The sequence below is a fragment of the Pteropus alecto genome, unplaced genomic scaffold (genome assembly GCF_000325575.1).
Source record: "Pteropus alecto unplaced genomic scaffold, ASM32557v1 scaffold79, whole genome shotgun sequence".
Taxonomy (NCBI): domain Eukaryota; kingdom Metazoa; phylum Chordata; class Mammalia; order Chiroptera; family Pteropodidae; genus Pteropus; species Pteropus alecto.
The window spans coordinates 19,922,183-19,936,338 of record NW_006494612.1 but is presented as its reverse complement, the minus strand read 5'-3'; the positions used below and the strand labels follow the sequence as shown (position 1 = coordinate 19,936,338).

At 35.1% G+C, this 14,156-nt stretch overlaps 1 protein-coding gene across 12 annotated transcripts in view; it reads right to left on the bottom strand.

Moving 5' to 3' along the window:
• L3MBTL3 (L3MBTL3, histone methyl-lysine binding protein) overlaps positions 1–14,156 on the bottom strand; it is a 101,716-nt gene that overhangs the window by 53,607 nt on the left and 33,953 nt on the right. For all 12 annotated transcript variants that reach the window (XM_025042438.1, XM_015600153.2, XM_006926160.3 and 9 more), the window contains 5 exons: positions 13,142–13,233; positions 11,072–11,176; positions 8,004–8,139; positions 6,461–6,552; positions 2,153–2,304 (listed from right to left, as the gene is read on the bottom strand). In XM_025042438.1, the coding sequence (XP_024898206.1) occupies positions 2,153–2,304; positions 6,461–6,552; positions 8,004–8,139; positions 11,072–11,176; positions 13,142–13,233 (577 nt within the window). The remainder of the gene's footprint in view (positions 1–2,152; positions 2,305–6,460; positions 6,553–8,003; positions 8,140–11,071; positions 11,177–13,141; positions 13,234–14,156) is intronic.

The window sequence follows — 14,156 nt, the reverse complement described above, 5'->3', positions numbered from 1 at the left end:
AACTTGGGTTCCTTTCTATTCTCGAGGCATTTGGCATCAAAAAAAAAGTGATTGTGATAAATTCTTCTAGACTTCCTTATTACTATTTTCCAAGAGTTTGTTTTTAAAGGAAATACATCTCATGTCAAATAAGCAACTTATACTTTTAAAACCTGTAACACTTATAAGACCACAAGAATAACTTTAACACTCACCCACTTTGTTTAAATCAGGCAAAAGCTAAAAACAAAATCATTCTCCCTAAAAGAATCAGAACTTTAAAAACAAAAGGTTTTCTTTTCAACAAATTCTAATAATTGCTCTAAGGCATCATTCATTATAAAAGTACTGGATCCTACTCATCACATTGGTATTGTTATCATTACAGCACATCGAAAACAGGAGGGGAGAAACAAGTTTGACCCAGAAGAGGCAGATTTGTAGTATCTCTAAATTTACAGTTTTCTCATTCACTCATTCACATTGATAATTTTAAATGAAACAAAACCATCAATTTACAGAGAATATGAAGATGAGAAGAACATGATAAGCAATATGACAAGGGTTCAATCAGCAAATCCAGACTGTGAGAGACAACAGGACAAGCAACCTGGTTTCCTCAATAACAGTTATGAGTAGAAGAAGATACAGAGGAACAGGAATATATAAATTAAAAGAGATTGAGACATATCAAAGCAATCACAAAGTGTGCACCTAATGTAGACCTAAAACTATCAATTTAACCGGCAAAAAAACAAAAACAAAAAACAAGACAATTAGGGAGAATGTTTAAGTATGTTAGTAATATAGCATTTAGAACAACAGTAGAGCATTTAGAGCATTTGGGGAAAAAAAAAAAAAGCTTCCCTAGTTTTAGAAGATATATACTGAAATATTCACAGATGAAACCCAATGATATCTGGAATTTGCTTCAAAACAATCCTGGAGTTGGGATTTTAGGAGCAGGAATACAGAGGAGACAAGAGCAAATATAAAGTGATAATTGTTGATGCTGTGTAATGGCAGCAGGAAGGTCATTCTAATATTCTACTTCTGTATATGCTTGAAATGGTCTACATCTCAACAAATTTTTTTTTATTGCAAACCCAATAAAAAGATATACTATGAGGAAAAATTATGCTTTTCAGAAAAAAGGTAGGGAAAAACACACTTTAATGTTTAAAAGTACTTGACTCTGATATAATCATGGAATTACTTATCTACATTAAAAAATTCTATAAAAAGTATATGTAACATAATAAAAAGTATTTTTAAAACATTAATAGCAATTGGCTTTCAATATTCTCCTTAAAATAATGCAAGTAAAACTGGTGTCTAAGAATCCAATTTGAGTAAAAGAAATTATTGATGGTTCTACTGAATATGTAAATGTATGTACACTACAAAGTAAGGTCAGAAAACAAGTTTCCTTGAAATTTAACAACATTTATATAAATTAATATTCATTCGATATTATAACAATAGTCCTATTTTATAAAAATATCTGTCACTTCTCTAAAACGTTTTCATTATAAGTATCCTCTGGAAGGAACTAAACCCGTCAGAAATTTCTTTCACCAAGAGGCTGAATTATAGTGATCAATAAACATGATTTAAGTATGGAAAATCATTATTTCAATTATTTAATTAAAACATAATGGCTTATTATAATTATTTTGTAATTATATAATTTCATAATATGTTGTTCCTACTACTTTATTGGTATATCCAAAAATTATAAGGATTAAAAACAACATTCCTCAATTAATATATTTGTATTCAGCTATTATAAATGGTTAAATTAGCTACCAGGCATGAAAATACAAAAGAAATAGGAAAATGTTTTCCTAAAAAATAAGAGAAGACATCCAAGATGAAGGGAAAAACGTGTCTATGTGTGCTTTGAGTGTGACCATATGTTAGAAATGGTTTATAAACAGCATTTCCACAGGAGGAAGTCAACTAAAAGACAAATCATGAAGTAGAACTAAAGGATGTTATTTAGAAATACATGCCATATGGAACATGTTAAAGGTTAAAAATCTGAAATAGAAAAGAGTGGGTCAGCAATATTATTTTCTGTTTGACATTATATTGTTTCTAAACTATATACCTGGTTTACTTGGATAAACACTAAATGAGGATAAGCACACAGCAACAGAAAATGTCTCACCAATAGTCATAGCTCTCATCCCAGTTGTCGAAATGTACCAGGAAACGATTGTCCACCATATCTGTTACCGTAGCAACACAGATGAATGCCGGGTTCTTTTTGTCTACAGCTTCAAGCTTCATTCCAACACGAAAGCCTGATGGGATCACCGTCTACGAAATATAAGATTTAATTAGAGATAAGCACACACTTAACAGCAAGGCCTGCACCCTCTCTGCACCTGTGTTTGAAGGCCTGGCATCCATCAACTGTATTCACATAATTTAAAAATCATGTACCAATTTTACAGTAGGGTCACTTTCCAACAAGCGGCAATAAGAAAAATGCCCTGTTTCTATACCCAATTAACTATCCCAATTAACTATCAGGAACTCAAAACTAAAATACCACAACCACACAGAATTTAATAAACATTAACATGTGTTTTAGTACTTTAGTTAGACGACTATACTAGTTGGGCAAGTTTTATTCACCATATAGTTCACTTTCTTTTTCTCTCACCCTTGATTTTACACAACAATGAAAATTATTTTACACAAAATATGCACTTAACCAAGTTAAAAATATGTATGAGTCAGTACAAATTCACTCCCACTTCTGAAAAGATCTCTCAAAAGAGTACTCTACTGAAAGTAGGTCACCTTCATAAATGAAAGGCGGCAAATTATTACAACTTTTATTTAACGCTACAGATATTATTCACAACAGCATCAAAAGAACTGGCTGTTAATATATACAGTCATTCAAAACAGTTTATAAGAAAATCCACACATTATCAGCCATTTAGAACATGGAACTAAGATAATAAAAGTTCGATAAGATTTAGTATTTGAGGTATAGTAAAATGTAAACATTCCTTACAACCTTTTGTAAAGAAAAATATACTAATCTCAGACATGTATATATACTCGTATATCGGTTATGCTGATGACAACACACAACAAGTCATTTCTGCCCTTTTAAAAAAATCCTTCTGTCCAGACTGATGTATATAGATACTATTTAATTACTTTAAGCAAAATAGATGCATCTCTCTTTTTACTATAATTATACTGCTATCATTACAAAAATGTAGATACCCGTACACCTGAAAATGTTAGAATTAAGTTCTGTCTGAAGTAAAGGAGCAGTCTCTAATGCTACAAAGATATCTTTACTATTCTTTTAAGTCCTGAAATTATTTATCAGAGTTCTGACATAATTCTGAGGTAGAGGAACCTAGAAATATAAAAATTAACTGCTTCTTAGATATCAAGCACACAGCCCTAGATTATGTTGTGTGCTAGCAAAGCACAGAATTTAAGGTGGTTCAAGGCAGTTAATCAAATCCTTAACTGAACTAGACAGGGATTTGGAAACTTGAAGTGGCAACAGCAGGTTACTGAGCATTCCACCTAACAGGCCTTCTCCCCTTGTTTTGATAGAGAAAATCTACTGACAATGCGGTATTTACATTTCAGCAACTAAGCTATCCTCTCAATTAAGGTATTCTAAAAATTTTAACCTGGCTCATTACCTCTATTAGCTGCCTAAATACATGTACCCGCACACTCCTCTTCAGTTCTCTAATTCAACCTGGCTTCGTTCAATTTGATCAAAGAACCTTTTAGCCATTAGACTGATGCTTAAAACAACTGGTTAAAATCATTTCCCAAATAGAGAATATTCGGAGTGAGAGAGAAGGTTTTTCCCCCCCACTCCTGCTATTTATTTCCATATAGGGGGAATGTTATTGAAACATTACTGCCTTTTCCCATATTCTCACTCACTGTTACCTGACTGTTGAATTTGGAAGAAGGCACTGGGCATACTCTTAAGAGTAAGCTGGACTACAGGGCACAGTTTCCATTATGTTCCTTTAGAAGCTAGCTCTGTCTTTGTGGGAGGGTACACATGCCGTGGTTCACTGATCCTGGGCTTGGGTGTTGGGACAGGAAGGACCAGTAAATCTCTTTAATTCCAGGGCTCAGAATCAAAAAGCTCATCTGTCCAGCAGATATAGGCCAAGTGAGATGTACTGCAACTGAGCCCTTATCTGTTATAAAGATAATATTTTGGTTTTCCACCTGCTTGTTTTCCATTCTTTCCAATTCAATCAGAACTTGGGCAAGAAAGAACTTGGGCAAGTATAAGGTATCAGGCTTCCACAGAGATGTCAAAGGTAGTAGATAGTGGCAATGTGGTAATGTAGGTTAAGAAATACAAAATGCACACACATCCAGACTGTGCTTCTGTTAGTACTGCAAATAAAGCTAGAAGTTGGAGTGCAGAAAATCATAGTCTCTAGCATGCAAATCTAAACAGGCCTACATTGAGAGACTAGATTAAACATAGAGGCGTAAGAGACGTTCCCAGATCTTTCTTCTTGAAACAACAATAAGCCAAACACCTAAAACTCAACAAAAAACACACAAACTGCACACCAGCACGTCTAAGCGTGGGATCTGCGCATAAGAGCTACCACAGGTCAGAACCGTGGGTGTCGGGCGGTGGACTGGGAGAAACAAAGCTGCCTCTCGCAGCCAGAGCTTCCTGTAGGAGGAGGTGGAGGGGAGAAGGAACGGCGAGTTCCCTGAACAGCCCTGCCTGAGAGTGCTGTGAGTTCCAAGCAGCTGGCGGCAGTGCCCAATCATCAGGGCAGAAGGCAGAGAAACAAGGAAGGCAGAAAAGCGGGGATGGCAGAGAAACAAGTTGATTTTTACCAGCCGCAGCTGCAAAACTGAGGCTGAGCCGCAGCCTCCAACCCCCAACACATAGAGCCCCTCCCCCATACCCTCCACGACGGAACACCGTGGAGTCCCAGGGGAATCTGAGCAAATGCTACTGAAACAGTCACTAACACTGACATGAAACTGAGACTGAGGGTAGCGAGCATGATTAAACATCTATAAGGAAAGAAAAGACACTGTTAACACTTTATATAAAGTAGAGATCCAAGAGGCTTAGACGTCACCTACTGGAAACCAAAAGAAAAACACCTTATTTGCAACAGGCTAGGGACCATTATATAATAAATCTTCTTTCTGGAAAAAAAAAGCAGAACACACTTTCATTAATGCCCAGGTGGAGAAACAGTCCATTAAACACCATGAACAACCAAGGTGACAAGGCATCTCAGAAAGAAAGAGAAAAATCTCCAGAAAATAAGGTTACAGACATAGAAACATATGACTTAAATGACAGAGAATTCAAGATGGTATTTCTGAAAAAACTCAGTGAGATCCGAAACGAATCATATCGATAATTTCAGGAATTGAATAAACTAGATGAGCAGACTGAGTTCTTTAGCAAGGAGACTGAAACCCTCAAAAAGAACCGAAAAAACCTTCTGGAGATAAAGAACACACTGCAAGAGTTGAAAAAATGAAATAACGAGCTTGGGAAATAGAGTCAACCAAATGGAAGAAAAGATCAGTGATATCGAAGACAGAAATCTAGAAATAAATCAGAAGAAAGAAGAGAGAAACTGAAGAATGAAAAAAAAAAAACGAAAGAGAAATACGAGAAATAGCTGACACCATCAGGAGAGGAAACTTAAGAATAATGGGAATTCTTGAAGGAGAGGAAAAGGAGCAGGAATTGGAAAGCATTTTCAGATAAATAGTTGACAAGAATTTACCAAATCTAAGGAATGAGCTGGAGCTTGGAATTCAAGAAGTCAATAGAACACCCAATTATCTCAACCCAAAAAGGCCTTCATCAAGACACATCGTATTAAAATTATCAAAAATCAACGTCAAAGACAGAATTCTCAGGATAGCCAGAGAAAAGACGACGGCAACCTATAAAGGAAAACCCATTAGATTATCGTGAGACTTTTCAGCACAAACCTTACATGCCAGAAAGGAGTGGAATCAAATATTCAAACTATTAAATGGAATGAACTACCAGCTAAGAATAATGCAGCCACTTAAGCTCTCCTTTAGATATGGAGAAATAAAGACCTTTCCAGACAGAAACAGGGCTACATTCATCTCACTGTGTGAACCCCATTTGAACAGTACTCCCAAACAAATGACAGTAACAATATCCCAGTCAATTTAATTTTTTATGCACCTTCATTAAAAATTATACCTGAATCTTGTACTATGTTGCCTTCTACCATTCAATAAAAAGACATCTATGATATGGCTATAAAATAGATATTTATTTATGAAGATTTTAAGCTAATTTTAAAGTTTAATTAAGATAAGAGTATTTTATTTACCAAAGCAATAAAAGTTATTACAGTGTATTGTTGCCACTTATAATTTATCCTATGAAACACACCACTTCCTTTGAAAGAAAAAGTATTTTAGATGTACTTACTATATTCTGATTTTCGAATAATGACTTGGGAGCAGCTTGAGCTTTGCATGTCTTAAGATAGGTTTGCCAATTAAATTCTTCTTCTTTATAACCTAGAGTAAGCACATATAAACAGACTTAGAAAAACATCAAAATATCCCACTTTCATCTGTAACTTAAATATGCCAAAATCAAGATATGATTTTTTAAATAGACAAAATTTAAGTTATAATTCATAACTATGAATTTTTATAATGAGGTTATGTTTATTTCTAAAAATCTGTAATTTTTTTCAATTCTGAATGAATGGTAATGGATATCAAGAAAAGGTGTAAGGAAGCAAATATATATTGTGGCAGAATTCCTTTGCAGCAGAATACTGCGTAGTCAAATTCTTTAATTTTCCCTCACCTACTCTGTTTTGGGAGAATAACTTGTAGGAACAAGTAGGAAGCTGGGGGGAAAAAAGTAATAAAACAGATCAAATATGTTTGGCCTATCACCACAAGAATGACAATTCAAGGTTTATGAATAAGCACACTGGCAAATTACAGTAATGGAAATGTCCTTGCCTTAATTTTCACAAGTTTATGTTTAATGTTGTTAAAGCCAACATTCCTTTAAAAAGTTGAGCATTTCATTTTATCTGTTCATGTGCTCTCTTCTACTTCCACCGAAGTCCGGAAGGAAACAGGAAAAGAACAGCTGACAATCTACCATATATGAGGTCAATTTATATAAAGGCTTACAGATTTTCTTTTTTTCCCTCATTTTTCTATGTTTTTGTTTAATCCTTCAGCCATGTGAAAATGCCATTCTGCCATTAATTTTTCACTTAAAACCAAAGGATGGCAAATCTACTAAAAAACAAAAGTCCTGAGACAGGCCAAAAATATCAAACTAGTAAGCTGTATCTTTAACATTAAGTAAATGATACTGAACGTAATAGTTGAAAAGAAGAAAACATACATTAGAGAAGGACTGAAAAAGATGGTATGTTATTCTTGGATCTTTATGCAAACATGACACAGAAAAAAAAAAATCATTGGCAGACTGTATTTACAAAGAACTCAATAATAAAAAATAATTGCTATGATTACTTTAACCCCCACCTAAACCAATTTCTGGTGTTACTCTCCTTTCCAACTGAATATTAGTATCTATAAGTTGAATGCAAAATGTCTTGAGATATTCTATATACTGAAATATCAGTAAATAAACTTAGTTGTATAAAAGGTTAGAACTAATTTTTCATATCAGTTTTTTCAGGTATATATGTAAAATAGAAACCTGTAGCTAAAATTTATTTGTAGTCAAGATTAAGTATCATGTAAATGTTATTACATATGCAAATGAGTACATGGACATAGTTTATTCTCTTAAATAGAATTCTACTTTTTAAATTTCTTTCACTTCAATAAACATATTTTCCATCATGAACAATAAGCTTGAATTTGGGCCGATTTGAATTATAAAGTCTGAATTCTTAAAAAAAATCCAAATCAACATGTAAAAAAATAAGTTTTTACAGAATTGAAAATACAAAACAAAAAAGTGACAATACCTTTGGGAGGATGGAGCTTATGACTAGTTTTCTCACACCACCCAACGGGGTGAATATCCAGAGCATCTGCATTTACCCAGAAGTCATAGCAATCAGAATACCCATCAAAGTGCAGCTTTATCCGGTATCCACAAACCTGAAATAATAAGTAAAGGAGGTTGACTGATCAAAAAAAAAAACCAAAAAACAACAACAAAAAAAAAACAAGAATATACACAGAACATTTGTGTATATGAGAATTAAGTATGATACAGCTTATGTTAATCAAAGCATCTTCATTAATGGCAACAAAAATCAGGTTAGTGAATGGCAGAATCTAAAGGCAAAGGCTATTACATACATTGGGAAGGGTTAAGCTGCTGTATTCTGCCATCATCACCAGTTACATTAGGAGCACATGAATATGGGATGAAAAACAATTTCTCAACATATACACATCCTCTCATTCATTATATCATCACCAAGGAGAGCCAGTAGGAAGCAGCCAGCCCAGCACAGGGCACACAGGTCCTACAGAGTCCTAGGGTGGAAGCCCTGCTGTACACTGTCTGCATGCTGGCTCTCTGTCCTTTATTAAGCTCCACACATGGTGATACCCAGCTGGACCAAAGCTGGTGCAGACAAATTCTCCTCTCCACCAGTAGCTAGATAGGGAGAAAGAAATAAAAGCCGCCCTGATTCATACTTAGATGAGACAGGCTCTCTAGAATGCCAGTAAGAAATTACTTTATGTAGCACATGCTAGAAGTTGAGGCCATACATTTGCCTGAAGGGCCCCAGTTAGAAGAGTTCCAAGTTAAATGGTCACATGGGTTTAAGAGTCTCAGCTAGGTTATATTCTGCCTTGGGCTTTTAGAGAAAAGTTCAGTCTTTCAATCTTTTTCCCATAGCACAACAGATGTGTTCCAGTGCAACCACATACCACACCAGACATCTAACCACATCAGGAGCACCTGCCCTGCAGAAGCCTGAACAAGAAGCTCGAGACTATAGCCCAAGGCCAGGGCAATTAACAATTCCCAAATTAAAATTAAAATGTTCCCCAAGTATAGTGCTGAAGTGCTGGCTAGTGTTCCTAAATGCAAAAAGGCTGTGATATGCCTTACAGAGAAGATATGTGTACTAGATAAGCTTCATCAGACATGAGTTATAGTGAGTGCTGTTGGCTGTGAGTTCAATGTTAATCAGTCAACAACAGATAGTAAATAAGCTGTCTTTAAACAGAAACAGACATAAACATGGCTACATACTGATTAAATGACAAAAAGTCATGACCAGAGCCTAACAGGAACCTAACCCTTTAATTCCCCTAGGAGCAATGTTAGTATTTGCTATTTTTGGAATAGAACGACTGCAAATAATGAGAACTGAATGTACTCAAATACTAGACTCTCCCTGCTGCATAGCAATCCTTCTAGAAAGCCTTGTCCAGTTTCCACTCCCTTTCTTCATAACAGTAGTTTCAAATCTTCCTCTCTCTCCTTCAGCTAACCAATCCCACCATCTCCATCCTCCAGGCTGATGATTTACCTTCTATGGTAAAGAAGTTCTCTCAAATGTCTGCCTCCAAATTGGGAAACCCGCCCGGTACACACACACACCTGTCTTCTCCTCACCCATTAAAACCTACAGAGGGACTCCTCCCTTCCTGGCTAAGGCCAGGACCTCCTCCTATGCTCTGGATCCCATCTTTTCACATCCCCTCCTTAACAGTTATCTGCGCTCTCTCTGAACCCTCCAGTCCTCTGCTTTCTAGTGGCTTCTCCTATACTCTTGGGTAACTGACAACACGCATTACAAATTTTAAGGTCTGTGACCACGCTCACAAAAGTACTGTTGTAATGATGAGAAAGTGAAGACCACTTAGTTGTTCACTGAGATGAAACCAATTAAAAGAATTACGGCAATTCAGTAAAATGGAATACTACCCAATGATTAAAAATATTATGTTTATAAAATATGTAAGATACACTGCCACAAAAGCTGCAGATTATATATCATATCATACCATTTATACATAAAAAAGAAAAATATACATGTACATATTTTTATGTGACGAGAAAACATCTGGAGGGAACACATTAAACTGCTAGGAGTCGTTATTTCTGGGATACAAAATCAGAAAAGGGAGTGAAAGGGGACTTTTATTTTTTGTAATATACACTCTTATACTAGTTGAAGTTTTCATGATAAGCAAACACTACTGTTATAATAAAGAACTAGACAAATTAAATTTCTTCCAAAACCGAGAGTTAAAACATACCACACACACACAACACAATTTTTTCTTTTACAGCTAAACTTCTCAAAAGCAGTCTACACTTACTGAATCTGCTTCCTCACAATATTTTCATAAAACTCAACTTTTCTGAGAACCTACATATGCTAATTAGTATATGGAAAACACTTAGCATCTGCCCCATAGTGCTCTCTATGTAACTGTACATTATTATTTACTGTGACTGTCATCATTCAGCTATCAGATGTTACTGTGTTCTACAGAAATCAAACGTCTTACAAATTCACTACGTCATTGAAAGATTACTATGAGTAAAACTAATGCATGATTACTTTATTCTCTTGGGGATAAGTTTTAAAGAACATATACCCCTGGCTCAAGGAAGGCAGGCAGAGGCTAGCACGAGAGAAAAAATACAAATTCTAAGAAGTGCTCTCAGTAATATATTAGACTAAGGTATACATAATTGACTGGGACATTTTTTCCTGCAAAATTTCAGAGATACTTCAAAATACTAAAAAAATACAAATATCTGTTGATTTGTTCCTTATGTTAAGGCATGACAAAGGCTATGGAATCAGAAAAACCTGGGGTCAAATGCTGGTTCTACCACTTAGAAGCTGTGTGGTCTCAGTTCCTTCATCTAGAGAATGGGGATGAAAAATCATGACCTGCGCATAGGGTTTTTATAAAGATTAAATGAGGTAATATACACAAAATACTAAGCACCATGCCTGGCACAAAGTATGCAATCAACAGGTGGCATCTTTTCCCATTATTAAAACTCCAAAATCACCATTTTATTTAATAAAGACAACACAAAGCTTACCTCAGCCACAGTGAGGACGCAGTACACAGACTGATGCTCAGGGTCCACGCCTTCTAATTTCATGCCAACTTTAAACCCATTTTTGTTATATGGAAAGGACTGATACTACAATGCAAAATGAACGCAGCTTTAATATTTTATCCTGAAGAGCTAATTAAAATTGTGAATAATTACCATTCTTAAACAAATACTATTTAATCGAATACATAAATAACTGTTAAAATCTCAGAAGAAAAGGCTCACTTAATGATTCAATGGAAAATGGACAAAGACTATAAAAAGGTCACAGAAAAAGAAATTCAAATGTCTTAGATATTTGAAAAGATGCTCAACCTCACCCATTAGAGTCATACACAGTAAAATTACTCTAAAGCATATTTCACCTATTAGGTTGGTAAAGATCAAAAAGTTGATAACACCGTGTTGGCAAGGCCCTAGGGAACCATCAACACACACAGAAGTCACTAGTTGAGATATAAACTGGTATAGCCTCTAGCAATCTCATGATATCTATTAAAAAAAGAACATTCTTTTTCACTCGACAATTCTAATTCTAGGAAATTATCCAATAGAGATAACGACACATGTGTAAAATGACAAGTGTACAAGGATATTCAGTAAAACATTTATATCACAAAAGATATATATATATACATAGTATTCCATCTTATATCTGATCTATAATTTAGTGATTCCCAATTGATGACATATATATGTCATACATATGCATGTGCCGCTTAAATTATAGAACAGACATAAGATAGAATATCATGTATTAATATAAAGGACTGATGAAGAAAATAATGAATTGAGATGGAATAATTTCCAAACTAAGTTAAATAAAAAAAGCAAAGTCCAAAACAGTATAATATATGTTATCATCTAGTTTAAGAGGCGGTAGAGGATTTGTGTATACATATTGTTTTTCTGTACATATAATTTTCTAGGAAGAAAAAATAGGAACTAGTAACAGTAAACTTTAGGAGAGGCCAATCTGGGACCTAGAGGACGGGACTCTGAGGGACATACTTCATATTCTTCTAGTACTTTTATATTTTGCATTACATGAATGTAATACTGAGTCAAGTAATTAGCTGTATTTAAACTTTTTAAAAATGTGAAAGTCTATCCTTCAAAGAACCAGTTACAGAAAATTATGTAGAACAAGTTCATATGTAATTACCACCTTGTTTAAATTAAATATGCTTTGTGTAGATGTACTCATCCTAACATTTACTGTTAAAGCAGTTTTTAAAAACTCCCTATGTTCCTACATATATAACAAAGTATCGATGGCAGATTTATTACATACCATGATTAAATATAATTAAATAATTGAAACCAGAAGTCAGTAAACTATAATCTATGGGTCAAATTCAGCCTGCCACCTGCTTATGTAATTCAAGTTTTACTGGAATACAGCCATGTTCATTCATTTATATATTGTTCATGGCTGCTTTCATTACAACAGACTTGAATTGTTGCAACCAAGACCAGATGCCCCACAAATACTAAAATGTTTACTCTCTGGTCCTCTACAGAAACTTTACCGACCCCTGTTTTAGCCCAGGTGCAACTTTTACCTAGAACTACACTTGGTGTCTATACTTTTAACTGATTTTAAATCACTTACAATAAAAACTCTTATTATAGTTAATATAATATAGTAACTCATTCTTAGAGTTTTGTTGTAATATTATGTAATCTTCAAAAACTTATTTTTATTTCCCCAAAGCCAATATGCTGACATGAAATTTCATTCCAATGTTTATCTACTAGTTTTTTAATAGTAGCAGAAGTATCCCTCTTAAAGCTGAGTGAAAGCCTGGTAAATGTAGGGAGAAAAGAGCATGTGTATCCATGTGTGCCCAGCATGTAGCACAGGGGAAAAGGTATATATTCATGCTAGTTGCCCTTGGAGGTGCCCCTCCACGTAAATACACACATGAAAAACAATACGTTTGAGAAATCATCTAAGTCACATTTCCTAAACAGAGAGTGGAAACCACAATATCAGACTGCATGCAGCTCCTCTGCCCTTAGAGACAATGTTTCCAGAAGGGCCCATACCTCCTTGAACAGCTTTGCTGGCACTGCCACAGCTTTTTCCTCTTCCAGGTAGGATGCCCAGCACCAAGCTTTCTTTCCTTTAGGAGGCAAACCTAAAAGGCAAGTGAGATTAAAATGATAGAATTTCCAAATATAAAAAATCAGATGTAGATGATGAACTCTCACTTCCTAACTACAATTAGACCTTCTCTTACTCCCATGGCTGATATTTCTTACTCTCTTCTCTTTGTTCCTCTTCCAAAGACATGAGAACTAAGAAGTGAACTGTGGTATATAGCTGCAGTTATGTGGGTAGAAGAATGAAGCAGAACTCAGAGTAAATGAAGACGACAGAGCAAGAAACCAAGGTTCTTTCCAAGAACAGTACCATGGAAGCTACAGGAAGTAAGCACTTCTAGAAGTAGGATGCTCAAAAACCTTTTCCTAAGAAATCAAGAAGGACTAGAAAAGGCCAGTTACTGAGTGGTCAGGGAATGGCTACTAATCTTGCGGAAATCGGAAGAAATTTAATTCAGCAAGGGCCAGATTTTGAGCAGCAAAAGAAGATGTAAGTGATAAAGATATGGAGTCAGCTAAAATCAATTTTAATTTGGATTAATTTGACGAATAATGAAAATAAAAGAAAGAATGAGCTCAACAGGTAACAGAGTTGGGGGAAAGGGATGAGATCTGAACAGGGAAAGATAGAGCTCATGAAGAAAAAGGTCTGAATACCTAAGGGGAAAAAATAAATGACTTAAGAACAAAGTCGTGGAGCAGCCAGCTCCCTGAGAACAGAAATGAAGGGGAAGGGAGAGAAAGGCTAATGATATTTTTAAGGCAGAGTGCAGCATAACTGAGAATTTATTCCTTTTAATCTTAGTGATGATGTAAAATAGAAGATCATCTCCCTAAAATGTAAAAGGCTGTGTGCTTGAGGCAGGTAGAAGTATTTCAAACTCTTTTTGAAGACTAAAAAAATGAGCAAGCAAGGAATGCCTCTAATCATGGAAGAGGAGCATTGCAATCAACCCCC